At 43.0% G+C, this 21457-nt stretch overlaps 1 protein-coding gene across 3 annotated transcripts in view; it reads left to right on the top strand.

Moving 5' to 3' along the window:
• KIF13B (kinesin family member 13B) overlaps window positions 1-21457 on the top strand; it is a 235107-nt gene that overhangs the window by 120199 nt on the left and 93451 nt on the right. For all 3 annotated transcript variants that reach the window (XR_008890892.1, XM_056563817.1, XM_056563818.1), the window contains exons 15-21: window positions 2980-3066; window positions 7348-7535; window positions 8117-8327; window positions 8457-8619; window positions 12458-12604; window positions 16394-16543; window positions 18419-18544. Coding sequence is in view for 2 of the 3 variants with exons in the window: in XM_056563817.1 (XP_056419792.1) it covers window positions 2980-3066; window positions 7348-7535; window positions 8117-8327; window positions 8457-8619; window positions 12458-12604; window positions 16394-16543; window positions 18419-18544 (1072 nt within the window). In the remaining variant the exon portion in view is untranslated. The remainder of the gene's footprint in view (window positions 1-2979; window positions 3067-7347; window positions 7536-8116; window positions 8328-8456; window positions 8620-12457; window positions 12605-16393; window positions 16544-18418; window positions 18545-21457) is intronic.

Here is a 21457-nt window from a genome sequence, read left to right as displayed (position 1 = left end):
TTATTTTTCTTTAATCCTCACTTTTTCCTATTTTTGAATGACATTTTGGTGCCTTTAGAACCAATTACCAGGTTTCCATAGAGTTCTGGTCTCAACATACAATGGTTTCAACATACAATGGTCGTCCTGGAACCAATTAATATTGTAACTTGAGGGACCACTGTATTAGCTTGTCATTATATGGTGGTATCATGTGGTCTTCATGTAGTAATATTATATAGTGGTATCATGTGCTCTTTATGTAGTATTATCTTGTCATTATATGGTGGTATCATGTGGTCTTCATGTAGTAATATTATATAGTGGTATCATGTGCTCTTTATGTAGTATTATCTTGTCATTATATGGTGGTATCATGTGATCTTTATGTAGTATTATTATCTTGTCATTATATGGTGGTATCATGTGGTCTTCATGTAGTAATATTATATGGTGGTATCATGTGATCTTTATGTAGTATTATTATATGGTGGTATCATGTGATCTTTATGTAGTATTATTATCTTGTCATTATATGGTGGTATAATGTGGTCTTCATGTAGTAATATTATATAGTGGTATCATGTGATCTTTATGTAGTATTATCTTGTCATTATATAGTGGTATCATGTGATCTTTATGTAGTATTATCTTGTCATTATATAGTGGTATCATGTGATCTTTATGTAGTATTATCTTGGCATTATATGGTTGTATAATGTGGTCTTCATGTAGTAATATTATATGGTGGTATCATGTGATCTTTATGTAGTATTATTATATGGTGGTATCATGTGATCTTTATGTAGTATTATTATCTTGTCATTATATGGTGGTATCATGTGATCTTTATGTAGTATTATTATCTTGTCATTATATGGTGGTATCATGTGATCTTCATGTAGTAATATTATATGTGGTATCGAGGTATTTTATGTAGTATTATCTTGGTATTAGAAGACGGTATCATGTGATCTTTATGTAGCATTATTATCTCGGCATTATATGGTGGTATCATGTGATCTTTATGTAGTATTATTATCTCGGCATTATATGGTGGTATCATGTGATCTTTATGTAGTATTATTATCTTGGCATTATATGGTGGAATAATGTTGTCTTTATGTAGTAATTTTATATGTGGTATAGTGGTGTTTATGTAGTATTATTATCTTGGTATTAGAAGACGGTTTCATGTCATCTTTATGCGGTATTATTATCTTGGCATTATATGGTGGTATCATGTGATCTTTATGTAGCATTATTATCTCGGCATTATGTGGTGGTATCATGTGATCTTTATGTAGCATTATTATTTTGGCATTATATGGTGGTATCATGTGATCTTTATGTAGTATTATTATCTCGGCATTATATGGTGGTATCATGTGATCTTTATGTAGTATTATTATCTCGGCAGTATATGGTGGTATCATGTGATCTTTATGTAGTATTATTATCTCGGCATTATATGGTGGTATCATGTGATCTTTATATAGTATTATTATCTCGGCATTATGTGGTGGTATCATGTGATCTTTATGTAGTATTATTATATGGTGGTATCATGTGATCTTTATGTAGCATTATTATCTCGGCATTATGTGGTGGTATCATGTGATCTTTATGTAGTATTATTATCTCGGCATTATGTGGTGGTATAATGTGATCTTTATGTAGTATTATTATCTCGGCATTATGTGGTGGTATAATGTTGTCTTTATGTAGTAATTTTATATTGTGGTATCATGTAGTATTATTATCTTGGCATCATAAGGTGGTATTGTGGTCTTTATGTAGTATTATCTTGTCATTACGGTATATGGTGGTATAATGTTGTCTTTATGTGGTATAATTTGGTCTTTATGTAGTATTATCTTGGTATTATAAATTATATCATGTGGTCTTTCTGTAGTATTCATATATATTATATTGATTGAATTATAAACAGGTTTTGAAAGGCGGACATACCGTATAAGCCTTCTCTGGGACACTTTTTATACAACCTCTCCTTTTATTGTCTGTCCAGACTCTTAGGGTACGTTCACACTGATTAATATTCCGCACAGAAATTACCGTTTTTGTTTGTTTTTTTGCGACGAATTTCTACGCGAAAATGTGGCGGACTAAAAAAAAAATTTACATTGAGTTCTATGGGGTTAGGACACAAATTCCGCATGAAGAAAGAACATGTTCATTCTTCATGCGGAACGGAATTCAGTAGACAGAATTACGCTGGCGGAAATTCCTCAGTGTGAACTGAGGAGCAGAAATTTCATGACATAATATGGGGGTTTTCACTGCTGAACCAATTGGAGAGGAATAAGCGAGCAGAATTACTCGCGGAAATTCCTCTCCAAACCTTCAGTGTGAACAAACCCTTAGGGGGGGGGATTCAGCCTCTTATGATCTGCCCTGTGCAGTGAGGGGGCGGCCAAAATTATATCAATCAATTGTCCCTTCTTGCTCCATTTTTGTACACCAGGTGACGCTGCTTTCCCCAGTGTCAGTGCTAACTAGAGATGAGCGAAGTTACAGTAAATTCGATTCGTCACGAACTTCTCGGCTCGGCAGTTGATGACTTATCCTGCATAAATTAGTTCAGCTTTCCGGTGGGCTGGAAAAGGTGGATACAGTCCTAGGAGACTCTTTCCTAGGACTGTATCCACCTTTTCCAGCCCACCGGAGCACCGGAAAGCTGAACTAATTTACGCAGGAAAAGTCATCAACTGTCGAGCCGAGAAGTTCGTGACTTACTGTAAGTTCGCTCATCTCTAGTCTTAACATTACCTATTTGACCCTTTGTATTCCACACTCTCTATTTTGCATCCCCAATATGCTTTTGTCATTTATGTGCAACCGCATTGTAACTATTTGGCGCAGAATCCTGGTGGTTGTGGAATACCGTGACCCCCAGGAGGCAGTAGTGAGGCAACGCTGAGGATTGATGTTCCGTAACGAGTAATTTTACTTACTTGAATTTTTTTTATTGTTTTTTAGGACCTTAGTAAATGGCTCCGTGGTCACCAATCCCACCCAGCTGCAGCACGGGGACCGCATTCTCTGGGGCAACAATCACTTTTTCAGGTATGTATTGTTTTTTGGTCACTCCCATCATCCTCTCCACTAAGGATACTTGAGGCACGTAGCGTTGCCTTGCTTTGCTCATTGCGTGATCCTGCACCATGGTCCGCAAAGGTGCGTATGGTTGCGTGACAGTACCTGCTGAGCAGAATGTAGATAATTCTGCATAATTTGCAAATATTCTAAGCCAGTGTTTCCCAACCAGGGTGCCTCCAGCTGTTGCAAAACTACAACTCCCAGCAAGCCCGGACAGCCTTCGGCTGTCCGGGCATGCTGGGAGTTGTAGTTTTGCAACAGCTGGAGGCACCCTGGTTGGGAAACACTGTACTAGGCTAAGCAAGGTGCACATGGTCACAAGAACAGCAGGACTGTGTTATTTACCGTATTTATCGGCATATAATACGCACTTTTTAGGCTAAAATTTTTAGCCTAAAGTCTACCTGCATGTTATACGCCGATAAGCCGCTGCAGTTCAATGATTTAAAGCGGGCGCTTTAAATCAATGAACTGCAGCGGCTTTGCAGGTGCAGAGACAGCCAGCGCTGCCGGCTTCTCTGCCCCTGCCTGTCCTGGGGTCTAGAGCCCTGCTGCCGGCCCTTCTGTCCCCCTGGCTATCGGCGCCGCTGCCCGTTCTCTTCCCCCCCTGACTATCGGTGCCGCGCCGTGCAGCGCATAGCAACGACGCAGGGGACGCACACCGGAGGCCTGAAGCAGCGCGGACCCGACCCCGGCAACAGATAATTATGCAACCGGGGATGGGGGGAGGCAACGGGGCAGCGGCGCCGGCAATGGGTGCCGCTGCCCCTTCTCTCCCCCTGGCTATCGGCGCCGCTGCCCCATTGCCGGTGCCGCTTCTCTCCACCTGGCTATCGACGCCGGCAATGGGGCGCCAGCACCGATAGTCAGGGGGAGAGAACGGGCAGCGGCGCCGATAGCCAGCGGGAGAGAAGTGGCGGCAGTAGGGCTGTAGACCCCAGGAAAGGCAGGTGGAGAGAAGCGGGCAGCGACGGCCTCTCTCCCCCTGCCTTTCCTGGGGATGTATCGGGGTATACACGCGCACACACACACACCCTCATTTTACCATGGATATTTGGGTAAAAAACTTTTTTTACCCAAATATCCTTGGTAAAATGAGGGTGCATGTTATAGGCCGGTGCGTGGTATACCCCGATAAATACGGTATATATGGCACAGATGTTAACAGAAAGTAGAGCAAACATACAGTAATTTGGCTCGTAGGGAGTCTCGTGGCTCGGCCCTTGATTACTTTAGTCTGCGTAAATTAGTTCAGCTTTCCAAGGGCTCTGGTTGCCTGGAAAAGTCCGGGATGACAGTCTTAGGTCTCCTAGGACTGTATCCACCTTTTCCAGGCAACCGGAGCCCTTGGAAAGCTGAATTAATTTATGCAGACTAAAGTAATCAAGGGCCGAGCTGTGAGGTTCGCTACTAGCCAATTTACTGTAAGGCTGCATTCACACATCGTTTGCACTGTACGGGTGCCGGATCCGATCGGGGGAGGGGAAAGCCGGGCGCTCTACTTTAATGAGCCGACCGGAGTCAAACCGGACCCGTATCTGGTTTTGTGACCAGACCTCAAACCCTAGTATACTACGGTTTTAGGTCTGGTCAGGAAACTGGATACGGGTCAAAAATGAGCCGACTGGAGTTACGGTTTGACTCCGGTCGTCTCATTAAAGTAGCGGTCTTCAAACTGTGGCCCTCCAGATGTAGCAAAACTACAATTCCCAGCATGCCCGGACAGCCAACGGTTGTCCGGGCATGCTGGGAATTGTAGTTTTGCCACATCTGGAGGGCCACAGTTTGAAGACCACTGCATTAAAGTAAATGGATTTCAGCGCGGGTACGGGAGAGCCCGGTTTTCCCCTCCCCCAGCCGGATCAGGCACCCGTACAGTGAAAATGATGTGTGAATGCTGCCTAAGTTCACTCAACTCTGTCAACATTCAGATACATAAGGTACGTTGTCACAGCTGTGGGTTCGCTACAGTTGCATCCAGTCTAGAAAATTCTCTGTGAGCTAAACACATTGTAGCAAAAATCTCTCTGTTGCTGTAATAGTTTGCAGATTAAATGTCAGTCTGGAGTTTAACCCCTTTGTGACACTTCTAATCTGTCATGCTCTTGCCATGGGTATATGTATCTATCTAGATAGACCCAGCTGATTTCAGTAGCTGGGTGGGGGGAGGGGCTGCAGCTAATAGCCGACATGCTGCGATCGCTTTTTAAATGTCCCTGTCAAAGTTGACAGCAGCATTTATTTAAATGCAGTGTGTCCAAACTTCTGGCCACGCTCCTATTGCATCCAGAAGATTCTTTGCTCTGGCATCTGGAGCGCTTACCGCAGCTTCGGTGGCTACAGATTTATCTGTAGCTGCTCCACCAATAGACCATAGTTTTCATGGATCAATGCAGTACATAGGTACTGCATTGATCTGTATGAGCCAACTATGATGGCTTATTCAAGTCCCCCACAGGGACTAATGAAGTGTAAAAAATAAATTAAAAAAATATATAAATATAAAAAAAAAAAACACCCCAGCAGTGTTAAAGGGGTTATCCAGGATTTTTTTTTTTTTATGTGGCTCCAGAAAGTTAAACAGATTTGTAAATTACTTCTATAAAAAAATCTTAAAGGGGTACTTTGGTGCTTAGACATCTTATCCCCTATCCAAAGGGGATAAGATGCCTGATCGCGGGAGTCCCGCTGCTGGGGACTCCCGTGATCTTGCACGTGGCACCCCGTTTGCAATCAGTCCCCGGAGCGTGTTCGCTCAGAGTCTGATTACCGGCGACTACAGGGCGGGTGACGTGTGACGTCACGTCCTCGCCCCCGTGTGATGTCACGCTCTGCCCCTCAATGCAAGGCTACGGGAGGGGGTGTGACAGCTATCACACCCCCTCCCATAGGCTTGCATTGAGGGGCGGAGCGTGACATCACACGGGGGCGAGGGCGTGACGTCACACGCCGCCCGCCCGAGCGAACACGCTCCGGGGACTGATTACAAATGGGGTGCCGCGTGCAAGATCACAGGGGGTCCCCAGTGGCGGGACTCCCGCGATCAGGCATCTTATCCCCTATCCTTTGGATAGGGGATTAGATGTCTAAGCACCAAAGTACCCCTTTAATCCTTTCAGTACTTCTGAGCTGCTGAAGTTGAGTTGTTCTTTTCTGTCTAAGTGCTCTCTGATGACACCTGTCTCGGGAACTGTCCAGAGTAGAAGCAAATCCCCATAGCAAACCTCTTCTACTCTGTGAAGTTCCCGAGACAAGCAGAGATGTCAACAGAGAGCACTGTTGTCAGACAGAAAAGAACAACTCAACTTCAGCAGCTGATAATTATTGGAAGGATTAAGATTTTTTTAATTGAAGTAATTTACAAATCTGTTGAACTTTCTGGAGCCATTTGATATATATATGTTTTTTCCTGGAATACCCCTTTAAAACCGCTATATAAGTAAACTCCTTCCATAATAAAATTTCAAATAAACCCCTTTTCCCATTTTTCAGATAAAACAAAAAAGTGTAAACAAAAAACTCCATTAACATGTGGTATCGCTGCGTGCGCAAATGTCTGATCCTTGAAAATCAACCAAACCTCTCAGTAAATGTAAAAAAAATAAATAAAAAAAATACCAAACATCACAATTGCGGGGTTTTTCGAATCACATCCAAGAGAAAAAAAATGGAATAAAAAGCATTCAAAAAGTTTACATTATTTTTTAAAGTAGTAAAACATGACAGAAACTATACAAATTGGGTATTCTTGTAATTGTACCAACAAATTTGCTTAATTACTTATTTTTTTTTTACTAGTTATAATAAATAATAAAAACTATTTTTTTTTTCCGGTTTTAGAGTAAACTATATGTAAAATCGAAGAAAGTAATTGCTCTCGCAAAAATGAAATGAAATGAAAATAATAAGAGTTACGGCTATTAAGAGACAAGGAGTGCAAAAACAAATATTCGCCCGACCTGAAGGGGTTAAACCACCTCTCCTTTTTTTTTAGGTGTAGATCCAAGTTATCCAAACCCCCAAGCTGTGAAAAGTATTCAGTCTATAAAGCTTTTAATCTCTGGTATCTCCACCCAATGGACTAATAGGGGATTCCTGACCCCCCCCCCCCCCAACTTATGTCCGTAACAATCTGACATTTATGGAGATCCCTTTAATTTTATGTCTTGATGATGATTGATTATGATTGATGATGATGAGCTGGGACCCCCGCCTCACTCTGTCTCCTTCTGTGATCTCCTCCTGTAGGATAAGCTTACCAAAGAAAAAGAAGGCGGAGCGGGAGGACGAGGAGCGAGACACCAGCATGAGGAACAGCAGCAGCTTCGAGCAGCTTGACGCCGACGGGGATTCATCCAGCGAGGTGTCCAGTGAGGTCAACTTCAACTATGAGTACGCCCAGATGGAGGTCATGATGAAGGGTCTGGGAAATAATGGTAAATAAGACCCTCGCCTTGTAGTTTATAATAGTCCAGTAGTATTATGGTTTTATGTAGTTATCATGGGGTGCAAAGTTTTCTACACGCCTTAAAGGGGTACTCCACCCTAGACATCTTATCCCCTATCCAAAGAATAGGGGATAAGATGTCTGATGGGGGGGGCTATGCCGCCTCTTTGGACCCCCGCGATCTTCCTGCTTCACCCGGCGTTCGGTTAGAGCGTCGGGTGCAGCATCGGAGGCTCGTGATGTCACGGCCACGCCCCCTTAATGCAAGTCTACATCACGCCCCCTCCCATAGACTTGCATTGAAGGGGCGTTGCCGTGACGTCATGAACCTCCGGCGCTGCACCCGACTCTCGAAACAAACGCTGGGTGCAGCAGGGAGATCGCGGGGGTCTCTAGCAGCGGGACCCCCACGATCAGTCATCTTATCCTCTATCCTTTGCATCGGGGATACGATGTCAAGGGGCAGAGTACCCCTATAATGGCGCAGGTCCCATAACATGCTAATTATTCCAAAGAGCTGTAGTATTCTTGGTCTGGTGGACAATGACCTCTCTCTGTGGTCTCCTGTAGATCCCATGCAGGCCCTTCTGCAGACCATGGAGCAGCAGCACGAAGAGGAGAAGCGCACGGCACTGGAACGCCAAAGGCTGATGTATGAGCATGAACTGGAGCAGCTGCGCAGGAGGCTATCCCCGGAGAAGCAGCACTACCGCAGCATGGACAGGTTCTCCTTTGGGTCGCCCAATGCACAACAGCGCATCAGGCAGTGGACAGAAGAGAGGTGAGACCTATGGGCCATATATGTCCGAGTGTTTCAGAGTAAATCCTAGTATTCCAGGATCCTCCTCCCTGTGCCCGTTTCATGCTGCCTGTGGATGTAACATGTCGATACATTCTTCTGCTCGCGCAGGGAAGTGATGCTGCATCACAGCTTATCGAAGCTGCGGGACCAGATCGCTAAAGCAAATATGTACGTCCAGGAGGCCAATTTCATTGCTGATGAGATGGACAAGAGGACGGAGTACAAGGTGACCCTACAGATCCCAGCGTCCAGCTTAAACGCCAACAGGAAGGTGAGTTATTCCCACAAATAATCCATATTGAAAATTGTAGTTAATGCTTTTCAATTATGGATGCATTGGTTGTTAGGGGGCGTGGCCACGGTCATTTGGAGGCATAAAAGTCCACTAGTGGCAGTGCCGAATAGAACTTATCTTGTGTTGTATTTGGCTTTGGCTAAGCTTGGACTACAGTCCTTTTTAGATCAATCCTATTTATGGTCATTTTATTCACTGCCTACTTTTTGGCAGAGACACTAGCTGCTCCCACTGTCAGACATATTTGTTCTCAAGGGGCTAATGTCTCCCGGTCACTCGTCTTACAATTCTCCCAGGCATTCGGTGAGCGACCTCTCCCATCCCTCTTCGCAATTAAAGGGGTTCTCCTTTGGAAAAGTTTTTTTTTATTTTATTTTTTTTTATCAACTGGTGCCAGAAAGTTAAACAGATTTGTAAATTAGAAATTATAAATAAAAAATATTTATGTGAACCAGTCCTCAAAAGCACAGGGGAGAGAAAAAGGAAAAGACTAGTGGAGATGGGATCCAAGAAATGGTCTTTATTATATAAAAAGGATATATATGACCAATCGCCTAGCAGGGCCCTTGCTAAAGGCGAATGGAATATACTGGGTAAAAAATAGATATAATAAAAAATACAGAATATAGTAGGATTAAAATGAAATAAATATGATGGGTAAGTAGCACCAAAGAAAATTCATTAATTAAATATCTGCTGTATATATCAGGAGAAAACGTTCTCAGTCCATATAATTCATAGGGATATTTCAATGAAAAATCCACAAGAAATGTCCAGAATGAAAAGTCACAATTAGTTTGGGTGTGTCCGGAGTAACGATATATGGTAGTGAGTGTAGCCACAATAGCTACAATAGGAAATTCATGGACAGGTAATGCAGACAATGTGGCAAACACTGTCAGCGATGAAGATGTCAAGTCTCAGTGCACAGCTATAGGTCACCTATAGCTACTGAAGAAAAGGCCTGCGGCCTTGAAAGGCGTCTAGCCCATTATCTGCACCTTATCCATAAGTGTATATCACTTCAAATAGACTGTATCTGCCATATTCCAATTGCAACAGCTGGATGCCCGCGATTCCGGGACCACTGCTGCATGCGCGCTGTTAGCACCTTACTCATACGTGCAATCCGCACCACCTGTTACCTGCATCCTCTCACAGCCCCGGTCGGCAGAGTTACTCCTGGACATCATCCTCCTCAAGGCCGGACGCCTCCCGTGCCAGCCCAGGACACTCGGACCCCCGGAGATTCAGCCATTCACCCAGCATACCACCCAGGCGGGCATTGATATCCAGAGTGCCGGACTCAGCCGTGCCAGCCCGGACCTGAGGACTCCAAAGGAGGGTGAGTGGTGCTGTGCACCGAGACTCGACATCTTCATCGCTGACAGTGTTTGCCACATTGTCTGCATTACCTGTCCATGAATTTCCTATTGTAGCTATTGTGGCTACACTCACTACCATATATCGTTACTCCGGACACACCCAAACTAATTGTGACTTTTCATTCTGGACATTTCTTGTGGATTTTTCATTGAAATATCCCTATGAATTATATGGACTGAGAACGTTTTCTCCTGATATATGCAGCAGATATTTAATTAATGAATTTTATTTGGTGCTACTTACCCATCATATTTATTTCATTTTAATCCTACTATATTCTGAATTTTTTATTATATCTATTTTTTACCCAGTATATTCCATTCGCCTTTAGCAAGGGCCCTGCTAGGCGACTGGTCATATATATCCTTTTTATATAATAAAGACCATTTCTTGGATCCCATCTCCACTAGTCTTTTCCTTCTTCTCTCCCCGGTGCTTTTGAGGACTGGTTCACATAAATATTTTTTATTTATAATTTCTACATATTACATTAGGCCTTTTGGGTGAAGGCAACACCTTTAACCTCAAGCACATTATTTCTTTTATCCTAAGTGAGCTACACATATTTTACATTTCAGATTTGTAAATTACTTCTATAAAAAAATCTTAATCCTTCCAGTACTTTTTAGCAGCTGTATGCTACAGAGGAAATTCTTTTCTTTTTGAATTTCTTTTTTGTCTTGTCCACAGTGCTCTCTGCTGACACTTGATGCCCGTATCAGGAAAATTCTCATAGCAAATCTATGCTACTCTGGACAGTTCCTGACACGGACAGAGATGTCAGCAGAGAGCACTGTGGACAAGACAAAATTTAAAAAAAAAAGCATAAGAATTTCCAAACATACAGCTGCTAATAAGTACTGGAAGGATAAAGTAATTTACTAAATTGTTTAACTTTCTGGCACCTGTTCATTTAAAAAATAAGTTTTCCACCGGAGAACCCCTTTAACCCCTTAACGACGAAGGACGTATATTTACGTCCTCCGCCGGCTCCCGCGATATGCCGCGGGGTCACGCAGTCATATCGAGTCGGTCCCGGCGGCTATCAACGGCCGGGACCCGTGGCTAATACAGGACATCACCGATCACGGTGGTGCCCTGTATTAACCCTTCAGATGCGGCGATCAAAGCTGACCACCACGGCTGAAGTGAAAGTGAAAGTATCCCGGCTGCTCAGTCGGGCTGTTCGGGACCACCGCGGTGAAATCGCGGCGTCCCGAACAGCTTGCAGGACACCGGGAGGGCCCTTACCTGCCTCCTCAGTGTCCGATAGACGAATGACTGCTCCGTGTCTGAGATCCAGGCAGGAGCAGTCAAGCACCGATAACACTGATCACAGGCGTGTTAATATACGCCTGTGATCTGTGTAAAAGATCAGTGTGTGCAGTGTTATAGGTCCCTATGGGACCTATAACACTGCAAAAAAAAAAAAAGTGTTAATAAAGATAATTTAACCCCTTCCCTAATAAAAGTTTGAATCACCCCCTTTTTCCCATAAAAAAAAATAAGTGTAAATAAAAATAAACATATGTGGTATCGCCGCGTGCGTAAATGTCCGAACTATAAAAATATCTTGTTAATTAAACTGCATGGTCAATGGCGTACACGTAAAATAAATTCCAAAGTCCAAAAAAGCTTATTTTTGGTCACTTTTTATGCCATTAAAAAAATGAATAAAAAGTGATAATAAAGGCCGATCAAAACAAAAATCGTACCGATAAAAACTTCAGATCACGGCGCAAAAAAAACAGTCCTCATACCGCCCTGTACGTGGAAAAATAAAAAGTTATAGGGGTCAGAACAGGACATGTAGTTATGATTTTTTCCAGAAGTCCGACAAAATCCAACCTATATAAGTAGGGGATCATTTTAACCGTATGGACCTACAGAATAATGATAAGGTGTCATTTTTACCGAAATATGCACTGCGTAGAAGCGGAAGCCCCCAAAAGTAACAAAATGGCTTTTTTTCTTCGATTTTGTCGCACAATGATTTTTTTTTCCGTTTTGCCGTGAATTTTTGGGTAAAAGGACTAATGTCACTGCAAAGTAGAATTGGTGGCGCAAAAAATAAGCTATAATATGGATTTTTAGGTGGAAAATTGAAAGGGTTATGATTTTTAAAAGGTAAGGAGGAAAAAACGAAAATGCAAAAACTGAAAAACCCTGAGTCCTTAAGGGGTTAAGAGGCATGCTTGTCTGAGAGGCGTACTTGTCTAAATAAAGTTTTTATTTTATTTTTTTTGTTTTGTTTTTTAGGGGGAGGGTTAAACAGTTTGCTGGGAAATGTAGTCCAGGCTTAGGGATGAAATAGCTAATATCTCCTCCCACTTGAATTTGAATAGAAAGTGAATACAGCGAGAAGCCTTGTATAATAGTCTTGTCACTGCGGTCCATAGCCCTTTAATCCTTCTTATTTATCCGGCAGCGTGGAGAAGTCCTCAGTGAACCGGCCATCCAAGTGAGAAGGAAAGGGAAAGGCAAACAGATCTGGTCCCTGGAGAAACTGGAGAATCGTCTGGTGGACATAAGAGACCTCTACCAGGAGTGGAAAGCCTGTGAAGAGGACAGTCCTGTAAGTGGCATAGGGGAGTTTCATTGAGTTTTAAAGGGGTACTCCGGCGCTTAGACATCTTATCCCCTATCCAAAGGATATGGGATAAGATGCCTGATCGCGGGGGTCCCACCGCTGGGGACCACCGTGAACTTGCACGCCGCACCCCGTTAAAATCAGTCCCCGGAGCGTGTTCGCTCCGGGTCTGATTACTGTCGATCACAGGGCCGGAGCGTTGTGACGTCAAGGCTCCGCCCAGTGTGAAGTCACGCTCCGCCCCCTCAATGCAAGCCTATGGGAGGGGGCGTGACAGTTGTCACGCCCCCTCCCATAGGCTTGCGTTGAGGGGGCGGAACGGAGCGGAGCCTTGATCTCACAACGCTCCGGCCCCGTGATCGACAGTAATCAGACCCGGAGCGAACAGGCTCTGGGGACTGATTTTAACAGGGTGCTGCGTGCATGATCACGGGGATCCCCAGTGGCGGGACCCCCGCGATCAGGCATCTTAGCCCCTATACTTTGGATAGGGGATACGATGTCTAAGCGCCGGAGTACCCCTTTAACGCCCAAATTTTTTTTTTCAAATAATCAAAGGGGATATAGGAAAGGGGAAAAATGGGGGGGGGGGGGGGGGGGAATAGGGGAAAAGTGTAACACACGCAAGAAAAAGGGACTGACAATCCTCAAATGTTACTAGTAGACTTCCTAAAAACTTGCATAGACAATAGCACACAAGATGAGTGAATGGTAGGTAGACTATGAGACCTAAAATCAGCAACATTATAAAATAGAAGAAAGTCTATAGTGTTTTCCTGAGTCCCTGGACAAGGGCATCTTTAGACAGCTATTACAACTTAAAGGGGTACTCTGGTGGAAAACTTTTTTTTTTTTATGAACTAGAAAGGTAAACAGATTTGTTAATTGCTTCTATAAAAATAAAATCTTTATTCTTCCAGTACTTATTAGCAGCTATATGCTATAAAGGAAAGTCTTTGCTTTTTGAATTTTTTTATTTTTTTTTGTCTTGTCCACAGTGCTCTCTGCTGACACCTCTGTCCGTGTCAGGAACTGTCCAGAGCAGCACAGGTTTGCTATGAGGATTTTCTTCTGCTCTGGACAGTTCCTGATACGGGCATCAGGTGTCAGCAGAGAGCACTGTGGACAAGACAATAAAGAAATTCAAAAAGCAAAGAATTTCCTTTGTAGCATACAGCTGCTAAAAAGTACTGGAAGGATAAAGCTTTTTTTTTTTAGTAGAAGTAATTTACAAATCTGTTTAACTTTCTGGCACCAGTTGATTTAAAAGAAAATGTTTTCCACTGCAGTACCCCTTTAAAGGGGTATTCTGGCCTTATACATCTTATCCCCTATATTCTGTGCCAGGCGTTGCCACAGAGACGTGGCGTCGCGGCCAGGCCCCCTCGTGATGTCACGCCACACCCCCTCCATTCATGTCTTTGGGAGGGGGCGTGATGGCCGTCACGCCCCCCACCCATAGACTTGAATGGAGGGGGTGTGGTGTGACGTCATGAGGGGGCGTGGCCGCGACACCATGTCTCGGTCTCTGAGGCAGTGCCTGGCACAGAAAAGGGGAAAGGAAGAGAAGACAAGCATATAAGAATTATACAGAAGAAGCTCATGTACTGGCCGTAGAGATTAAAGAAGCAGATTCCTTATATAAGGGACTAGAGATTCCAAAAAGAAAAAGTGTTAGTGATTGGGGCCTTGTGAAGGATAAATGGCATATTGTGCAGAATGAGTGAACAAACGCTAGATTTTTAAACGGCCTCAGCCACTTTTCGAATTATGGTGCAATCTTGGGCCATTTTCACACGACTGAATCAGGAGTAAAAATTCTGCACTTTGAGTGAACACAGTAAAAAAAAAAAAAATGAAATCTACAGCAGAACACAAAGTACAGTGGTCCCTCAACATATGATATTAATTGGTTCCAGGAGAACCATCATATGTTGAAACCATCATATGTCGAGTACACATGTCTATGTAGAAATGGTAATTGGTTCTGGGGCCTCGGAACCATTGTATGTTGAATACATATCTCTATGGGAAACTGCTAATTGGTTCTGGGATGACCATTGTATGTGGAGTGTTTAACAAACCAGGGTGCCCCCAGCTGTTGCACAACTACAACTCCCAGCATGCATGTACAGCCATTGACTGTCTGGGCATGCTGGGAGTTATAGTTTTGCAACAGCTGGAGGCACACTGATAGGGAAACATTGATGTATGGGGTGTATAGTGTGTCTATGTATTGTATGTGATGTGTGACATCACATACAGTACTGTATAGTTCTTTAAATACCTTCAGGGGGGACAGAATGTCCTCCATTACGATCCTGCCGACTACAGCTCTATAGGAAAGGAAGGGGAGGGCAGCCAGCAGCTCATTGGATGCCTTCAGCAAGATGCTCCAGGCTATTGGCTATGGCTGCACTGGGGGGGCGGGGCTTACACGGAGCTCACAGTGGAAGCCTGTATGAGTTAGCAGGACAGCATGTGAGTAACAGGAGGCAGATCGGGGCACACGGGGCACATTAAACAACTATCTGTCAGTTGCTGAAGTTGTCAGCGCTGTTAGATAGCTGTTTGTACGATGGCCCCGACACACAGCAGCATCATATGTCGAGGCTGCCTTCAACATACGATGGACTCTGAAAGGCCATCATATGTTGAAATCATCATATGTCGGGGCCATCATAAGTCGGGGGATCACTGTATTAACTTGGCTTCAGGATTTACCCATATGTACCACTACTACATTGGAAAATAATATTCAGAACGCCAGGTGTCAGCATGGAAATCGTGGGGGTCCCAGCGGCCGGACCCGCAATCAGACATCTTATCCCCTATCCTTAGCATAGGGGATAAGATGTCTAACAATCTTGTGCCAGAAAGTTAAACAGATTTGTAAATTACTTCTATTAAAGGGGACCTCTCATCAAACAAACTTTTGATATATTTTAGATTAATGAATGTTGAATAACTTTCCAATAGCATGTTAATGAAGAATATGCTTCTTTCTATTGTATTTTTCCCGATCAGTCCTGTCAGCAAGCATTTCTGACTCATGCTGGAGTCCTAAACACTCAGAGCTGCCAGCCTGCTTTGTTCACAGCCAAACAGGCTGTGAACTAAGCAGGCTGGCAGCTCCGAGTGTTCTCCTTTGTGAACAAAGCAGACTGGCAGCTCGTAGTGTTTAGGACTCCAGCATGAGTCTGAAATGCTTGCTGCCAGGACTGGTAGGGAGACCCCTAGTGGTCATTTCTTCAAAGTGGAAAATTAAATAGAAAGAAGCATATTTTTTAATAACATGCAATTGTAAAGTTATTCTGCATACATTAATCTATAATATATCAAAAGTTTTTTTGATGAGAGGTACCCTTTAAAAATCTTAATCCTTCCAGTACTTATCAGTTCTGTATGCTCCAGAGGAAGTTATTTTCGAATTTCCTTTCTGTCTGACCACAGTGCTCTCTGCTGACACCTCTGTCCATTTTAGGAACTGTCCAGCGTAGGAGACAATCCCCATAGCAAACCTATCCGGCTCCAGACCAGTCCGGACATGGACAGAGGGGTCAGCAGAGAGCACTGTAGTCAGACAGAAAGGATATTCAAAAAGAAAAGAACTTCCTGTGGAGCATACAGCAGCTTATAATTACTGGAAGGATTAAGATTTTTAAATAGAAGTAATTTACAAATCTCTTCCTGGCACCAGTTGAATAAAAAAAAAAAAAGTGTTTTCCAGGTGATAACATTAAATAACGACCGTTCCTTCTCTGTTTTGTGCAGGTGATCCGGGCCTACTTCCGCCGCGCCGACCCTTTCTACGACGAGCAGGAGAATCATAGTCTCATAGGGGTTGCCAATGTGTTTTTAGAGTCCCTCTTCCATGACGTGAAGCTTCAGTATGCGGTGCCCATCATCAACCAAAAGGGAGAGGTAAGGACTTCACTGCTGCTCGTATGTTCTGTGGCTGTACATTACAGCTGTAAGCAGAGGGTGTAGAAAATGAACGTATTATAGAATCAGATATTCTATGTATCAGATGTTTCCTCCAGGTGCTGGCTGGATTAACAGTGCTGGGAGTCTTCCAAGTCAAAAAGATTTATTTACCCATAATGCAACGCGTTTCACGGTCATCCGCTTCATCGGGCCTGCCTGATGAAGCGTATAACCGTGAAACGCGTCGCATTATGGGTAAATAAAGCTTTTTGACTCCCAACACCTGGAGGTAACGTTTGGTTTACTGTGTCTAGAGATTTGGTTGCTATCAAGCCCTGTCCAATGTTGTACTTTTACAACCACTGTTGGTAAGCGCACATTAACTTAGCGTTTACCTAATTTTTTATAACGTATCACTCCACGGAGCGTGTTCTGTGTATGACACTCTCTATCTCTCAATTAAAGGGGTACTCCGGTGGGGAAAAAAAATATTTTAATCAACTGATGCCAGAACTTTAAACAGATTTGTAAATTACTTCTATTTAAAAATCCTAATCCTTCCAGTACTTATTAGCTGCTGTATACTACAGAGGAAGTTCTTTTCTTTTTGAATTTCTTTTCTGTCTGTCCACAATGCTCTCTGCTGACACCTGTGTCAGAACTGTCCAGAGCAGGAGAAAATCCCCATAGCAAACCTCTCCTGCTCTCTACAGTTCCTGACATGGACAGAGGTGTCGGCAGAGAGCACTGTGGTCAGACAGAAAAGAAATTCAAAAGGAAAAGAACTTCCTCTGTAGTATACAGCAGCTGATAAGTACTGGAAGGATTAAGATTTTTAAATAGAAGTAATTTACAAATCTGTTTAACTTTCTGGCATCAGTTGATTTAAAAAAAAAAAAATGTTTTTTTTCACCAGAGTACCCCTTTAATAATTCCTTTATTTAAAAAGCACCAACATATTCCGCAGCACTGTACAGAGCTCACACTGGCCCCTGGCCCCATTGGAAATCACAATATAAATTCCATATTCACCTATCAGTATGTTAGAGGAAACCCACACAAACACAGGGAGAACACACAAACTCTCTGCAGATGTTATCCTTTGTAGGAATTGAACCCAGAAACCCAGTGTGCAACCATGCTGCCAATTGCTGACCATTAACCTCACAACCAAGCTTAAAGGGGTACTCCGGTGGAAAACTTTTTTTTATTTTTTAAATCAACTGGTGCCAGAAAGTTTAAACAGATTTGTAAATCTTAATCCTTCCAGTACTTATTAGCTGTTGAATACTACAGTGGAAATTCATTTCTTTTTGGAACACAGTGCTCTCTGCTGACATCACGAGCACAGTGCTCTCTGCTGACATCTCTGTCCATTTTAAGAACTGTCCAGAGCAGCATATGTTTTCTATGGGGATTTTCTCCTACTCTGGACAGTTCTTAAAATGGACAGAGATGTCAGCAGAGAGCACTGTGCTCGTGATGTCAGCAGAGAGCTCTGTGTTCCAAAAATAAAATAATTTCCTCTGTAGTATTCAGCAGCTAATAAGTAGTGAAAGAATTAAGATTTTATAGAAGTAATTTACAAATCTGTTTAACTTTCTGGCACCAGTTCATTTAAAAAAAAAAGTTTTCCACTGGAGTACCCCTTTAAAGGTTTTTTTTCCAAAAATAGAAAACCAGAGCGCCACCCCTATCCTCAGGTTGTGTTTGGTATTACATTTTGTCTCCATTCACTTCCATGGAATTGAGCTGTAATACCACACACAACCTGAGGGCAGGGGTGGCGCTGTTTTTGAAAGAAATTAGCTCTGGTTTTCTATTCCTGGACAACCCCTATAAAGTTTACTTCCCTCACTGTCCTTTGTACAGATCGCTGGCCGTCTGCACATAGAAGTTGTCCGTGTCAGTGGAGACATTGACGAGCGGATAGCCGGAGGGGAAGATGGAGATTTATCAAACGACAGCAAAACTCAGGAGCACAAACTAGTCTGTATGGTGAGTAGGACACAGAGCACACTCTATGCTTCCATTAGGTCTGCACTCCTTAAAGGGGCACTCCGCCCATGACATCTTATCCCCTTATCGTTATGTCACAGCTCCGCCCCCTTGTCACGCCCTGCCCCCTCAATGCAAGTCTATGGGAGGGGCGTAACGCCCCTTCCCATAGACTTGCATTGAGGGGGTGGGGTGTGACATGAGGGGGTGGAGCCGTGACATCATGAGGGGGCGTAGCCGTGGCGTAACTATACTCTGACCCTGTATCGTGAGTCATCACGCACGGCGCAAACTTAGCTCCATGCAGTGATGACTTGGGGGGGGCTGCAGAAGACATTGCAGGGATCCCCAGCAGCAAGACCCCAGTGATCAGATATATGATAAGATGTCTAGGGCGGAGTACCCTTTTAAAGGAATACTCCGGTGGAAACCTTTTTTTTTCTTTATTTTTTCTTTTTTTTAATCAACTGGTGCCAGAAAGTTAAACAGATTTGTAAATTTCTTCTATATTAAAACATCGTAAAATCGTAATCCTTCCAGTACTTATTAGCTGCTGAATACTACAGAGGAAATTCTATTCTTTTTGGAACACAGAGCTCTCTGTTGACATCACGAGCACAGTGCTCTCTGCTGACACCTCTGTCCATTTTAAGAACTGTCCAGAGTAGGAGAAAATCCCCATAGAAAACATATGCTACTCTGGACAGTTCCTAAAATGGACAGAGATGTCCGCAGAGAGCACTGTGCTCGTGATGTCAGCAGAGAGCTCTGTGTTCCAAAAAGAAAAGAATTTACTCTGTTGTATTCAACAGCTAATAAGTACTGGAAGGATTAAGATTTTTTAATAGAAGTAATTTACAAATCTGTTTTACTTTCTGGCACCAGTTGATTTAAAAAAAAAAAAAAAAAAAAGTTTTCCACCAGAGTACCCCTTTAAATACTCAATATAAGTGTTTCTCTCTAGATTTCAATATCGTGTCTATTGCTGTGGGCAGGAGACTTGTATCACTGTTTTCCCAGTTGCGATTCAGGATTTTTTACCCATGTTTTCCATCTTGTGGTCATCGCCCTCTGACACTCTTAGTAAGACATGGAGGGGGGCGATGTCCTTGCTGATGTTGAGAATATTCGCTCCGTTCCCGTAAGAAAGGTCGGGGCAGGAACGGAGCGGGACCTGCGGACAAGCATTTGTTTTAAATCCGCCAACTCTGCTGCATCTTATTGACCCCGGTGGCTGAATATCATTAGTGTGAGTGTGGATTAAGCCACATCTGCCTGTCAGGGGTCACTGCTCCCGATCCTTGTCTGTCCTGTACCGGGGGTTAAGTAATTACAGGTTTTCAGATAATTTCTGAGTGCGCATCCTGTATATAAATCAGCACTGTATAGATCAGACCACAGCCGGCTGAGATATAGAGTGTACAGAGACGTAACCAGGGGCCGATATAAGGCAGGATGCTCGTCCTTGCTGTTTAGATTTAGAATGCGGATCCTTTTTCAAATATGGCTGCCCCCGCAGAATAGTGAGTACAGCTCTGGATTATAATACAGGATATACCGTAACCCAGAATCAGTACAGGATAAGTAATGTAATGTATGTACACAGTGACCTCACCAGCAGAATAGTGAGTACAGCTCTGGAGTATAATACAGGATATAACTCAGGATCAGTATAGGATAAGTAATGTAATGTATGTACACAGTGATCTCACCAGCAGAATAGTGAGTACAGCTCTGGAGTATAATACAGGATATAACTCAGGATCAGTACAGGATAAGTAATGTAATGCATGTACACAGTGACCTCACCAGCAGAATAGTGAGTACAGCTCTGGAGTATAATACAGGATATAACTCAGGATCAGTACAGGATAAGTAATGTAATGTATGTACACAGTGACCTCACCAGCAGAATAGTGAGTACAGTTCTGGGCTATAATACAGAATATAACTCAGGATCAGTACAGGATAAGTAATGTATGTACACAGTGACCTCACCAGCAGAATAGTGAGTACAGCTCTGGAGTATAATACAGGATATAACTCAGGGTCAGTACAGGATAAGTAATGTAATGTATGTACACAGTGACCTCACCAGCAGAATAGGGAGTACAGCTCTGGAGTATAATACAGGATATAACTCAGGATCAGTACAGGATAAGTAATGTAATGTATGTACACAGTGACCTCACCAGCAGAATAGTGAGTACAGCTCTGGAGTATAATACAGGATATAACTCAGGATCAGTACAGGATAAGTAATGTAATGTATGTACACAGTGACCTCACCAGCAGAATAGTGAGTACAGCTCTGGAGTATAATACAGGATATAACTCAGGATCAGTACAGGAGAAGTAATGTAATGTATGTACACAGTGACCTCACCAGCAGAATAGTGAGTACAGCTCTGGAGTATAATACAGGATATAACTCAGGATCAGTACAGGATAAGTAATCTAATGTATGTACACAGTGACCCCACCAGCAGAATAGTGAGTACAGCTTTGCTGTATAATACTGGATAATTAATATAATGTATTTACATTGTGAATGAACTTTTGTCTGTAGATTATATCTTTATACAAAGTGTAAAATGATGACATATATACTTTTTAAAGTTCACCTCATCCTCCTCCTACTTGTAAAAGTGATGAGGCCAAGCATAATACTGACAGGATGATCCTCCTCCTGGTCATACAGACTCTCCGCAGATATGACATCCATTCTTCTCACCTTACTGACCGCCTCTCACAATGAGCTCCCACCACAGAAATTAATTTTTAGAGACCAAGTGATGATTATTGAGTTGGCATCTAGCCCAGATGTGATGGCCTACTTGTTTTTTGGAGGTGACCTCCCTATCTTTAGAGTTTGGAAAGATTTAATACTCTCTTCAGTGTTTTAAGCCCTCT

The sequence above is a fragment of the Hyla sarda genome, chromosome 3 (assembly GCF_029499605.1).
Source record: "Hyla sarda isolate aHylSar1 chromosome 3, aHylSar1.hap1, whole genome shotgun sequence".
Taxonomy (NCBI): domain Eukaryota; kingdom Metazoa; phylum Chordata; class Amphibia; order Anura; family Hylidae; genus Hyla; species Hyla sarda.
Note: the sequence above shows the minus strand (reverse complement) of the source record. Positions and strands in the feature narration are given on the sequence as shown.